The sequence below is a fragment of the Merops nubicus genome, unplaced genomic scaffold (assembly GCF_000691845.1).
Source record: "Merops nubicus isolate BGI_N331 unplaced genomic scaffold, ASM69184v1 scaffold32543, whole genome shotgun sequence".
Classification (NCBI taxonomy): Eukaryota; Metazoa; Chordata; class Aves; order Coraciiformes; family Meropidae; genus Merops; species Merops nubicus.
The window spans coordinates 1-3,060 of record NW_008598770.1 but is presented as its reverse complement, the minus strand read 5'-3'; the positions used below and the strand labels follow the sequence as shown (position 1 = coordinate 3,060).

At 41.0% G+C, this 3,060-nt stretch overlaps 1 protein-coding gene across 1 annotated transcript in view; it reads right to left on the bottom strand.

Moving 5' to 3' along the window:
* Positions 1-2,991, bottom strand: part of GNL3 (guanine nucleotide binding protein-like 3 (nucleolar)) — a gene marked incomplete at both ends in the record, with an annotated part of 7,400 nt that extends 4,409 nt beyond the window's left edge. Inside the window, 5 exons of the mRNA XM_008937174.1 lie at positions 187-290; positions 1,220-1,355; positions 1,851-1,934; positions 2,105-2,218; positions 2,854-2,991. Coding sequence (XP_008935422.1) covers positions 187-290; positions 1,220-1,355; positions 1,851-1,934; positions 2,105-2,218; positions 2,854-2,991 — 576 coding nt within the window. The remainder of the gene's footprint in view (positions 1-186; positions 291-1,219; positions 1,356-1,850; positions 1,935-2,104; positions 2,219-2,853) is intronic.
* Between the last annotated feature and the right edge of the window lie 69 nt (positions 2,992-3,060).

Below are 3,060 nucleotides of genomic sequence, written 5' to 3'. Positions count from 1 at the left end.
GCAGGAATCCCCTTACTGTACTGCAAAATTTATGCAAAGTGCAAAGAGACATCTGTGAGTCACAGAAGTACAACCAAAGGAAAAAAGAATTTTAAAGAACAAGAGTTCCCATTTCTCAACATGTTTCTACATGTATGATTGCAAAAACATACAACTTAGTCATGAGACAGCCTGCAGTGCTCTTACCATAGTCCTGTCCTTTATCATTGTTGCCGATTTAAAAACCACCGTTGGAAATTCCTTGTTCAAATAATTCAACCATTTCTCCAAGTTCTCCTTTGGCACTAAATCTGGAAAAAAGAGCAAGAGTCCTTTCATCCTGTGAATCTTGAATGTCACTCTGTGGAGGAAGTCTAATCTGGAATCAGGAACCGAGCTGTATTTTGTCCATTTAGTATAATTCTTTATGATAAGCAATGTTGGTCTGAAAACTCTATTAGCACAAAGATATTAGCATTTGCATGGGCGTGTTCCCCAAAGGCACCCATTGTTGCAAGTTTTAGTCTTTATTTTGTGCCTCAAGCAGAACATACCACAATTGCATTTTTTGCCCGTTTCAGGTTTTTAATGCTGGAGTCTTGCTAGGAGACTTTGTAGGTTACATAGTGATGTTCTGTGAAGTATTATCCTATCACCCCTGCAGAGGCCACTATAATATTAGTTTATGTCTAATATTACTCTAATAATTTTTTAATATACTCAAAAATTCCTTTTACTCTTGGTACTTTCTTTTTTTTGCTGCTCCAGCCTTTTTAGTTCGTTTCACCTGCTTTTGTGAGGATTCTTTATACAGCAACAGAAGAGCAAAATACTTTCCACAGCCAAATTTCAAATCCAATTATTGCATTGATTTGCTGATCCTTAACCCACCATTGCCTCAGTGGGGACCAGCATCATGATGTCTACCTACTCACCCATGTTCACAAAAATATTAAAAATTGTAAGATCTTTACCTTCTGTCAAATTTGGCTAAGACTGGCCAATGCCATCGGAAGTTATTGCAAAAGAAGGGGTCTAATGTGCATTTACCCATCTGTGTTTTCTTGGCAAACGAGAGTAAAACGTGGAGGAAATGTGACCCCTTCCGTAGGGCAGCGAGCTCAGAGTTGGATCTTATGTCTTCAGTGGAATCTCTGATTCCTTTAAAGTCTTCTTCACAGCTCGCCTACCACAGAACCACACAGTGACCAAGCACTGCTTCAAAATCTGTGCTTCTTACCAGTCTTGTTCAGAACCAAGAGCAGCTTTTTGTCTCCTCCAGAGCAAGTTACAGCTTGCTCCAGTTGAGGACAGCGGCAGCCCATTGGATCTCTTGCATCTAGAACCTCTAGAACCACATCTGAGGCCTCAATCACCTAGGTCAGAAAAAGGAAGACTCACTTTCAAGACACGACAGACCATTTGACAGATGACAACACAGAAATAGCTGTGGCTTACAACAGTTACTTTTGAATTTTACAGGATTGCTGAGGTTTTATACAACTGCTCTTCTTATTTGAGCTCCTTTCTGCTGAAGTACAAACCAGAAAGCTGAAGCAATTTTCATCTTTTTCCTCCAAGAGCAAGAAATCCTTAGATACTAGTATCTACAAGAGCTCCTTGATCACTTGTTAAGTACTCTGTAAGTACTGACATTGGCCCAAGAAGTCTCATGCCTCAAAGTGCCAGATGTCTCAGTAGCTCACAGCACGCAAGACTGAAACTCAGTTCCTATTATAAAATCCCTTACTTTGGTGTTGGAGTTTATCACGAGCAACCTTGATGCTCTCTAGCAGCTGCACCGTAATGCAAAAAAGGAAAATAAACCTAGACTCTCACTGAATTATATGAAAATAGCTGAAGCATCTCACCTTGTTGAGCTCCCTGCAGAATGATTCCTTTGAATTTTTATCCAGCCCTTTGGTAGTCTTTGCTTTAGATTTACTAGAGGATTCCTGAATGCAAATAAAAATGAAAGGGAATAATTTAACTGAGAATTAGTGTATTATACTGGTGTGCATACACAGCGTGAAAAATCTTCATACTGTTTAAAAAGATGTCATTTCAGGATGACTTTTATTGCCTCTATAAGCCTCAAAGAATCAAAATCATAGCAGACACCTACCTTTCCCCCTGCTTTTTCACCAATCTGGTCTGCATTCTTTTTAGCTTCAAGCTTCCTCCTCTTTTCATGCTCCTTCTGTCTCTTGAGCTTCTGCTTTTGTTTTAATTCTTCAAGCTGATGGCAAACAAAAACCCAAGACAGAAAAAACACATTTGAAGGTGGTAAGGAAGGCTTTCTCCCCATTTACTTATTTCTCACCAAAGTTCCCGAGACAACTTTAGAAGTCATGGCTGTTCAAGTGACACTGGGAACATTTTTTGGATCCTATCCAGAAAAGAATACTATTGTCTTCAATTGACTTAAAACCAGAGGCTCAAATCCATTTGAGTTTGGCTCAAACACAAAATAACAGCCGTGCAGCAGCCACATTGCAAGTGAGAAGGGTGCTGCTCTTAAGTCACATTACTCCACACTGCAGACAGCAAATCCTTGTTTTCTGCATAATCTCATGATGCCAAGATTTAAATTTCAGCGTTCTGATGGGACATGTATGTATCTTAGCATCAGGGGCAATTCACATTACATATTCATCCACACAGTGATTAAAGTTAAAAATAAGTTGCTAAACCCTGTATAACTCTGGAAATAAATACTTTTTTTCCAAAGTATAACTCTGGCAGCACTATTTACAGTCCACCATGATTGCACCTGTGGGCGTGCACGCGTGCAGACACACAGGCATACAAAGCTTCCCTGAAGATGGGGACGGTCTCAGTTCTCGTTCTCTTTTACCACAAACTGGAGTTTACCCTCTGCTTCCTCTGCTCCGCTTCCCGCAGAAGCTCTTCCTTAAACGGTGCGGCACCGGGAACACCGGGATCTTTCTTAGGCTTTTTGCGGCCGCGCTTCTTGGCCTCCTTCCGGACTTTGCGGTGGTGCTCTCTGATCTGAAGACAAGGAACGAGCGTATTTTCTCCGTCTGAGGCACAAAACCAAAGGGCTGCTCGCGCTGCCCG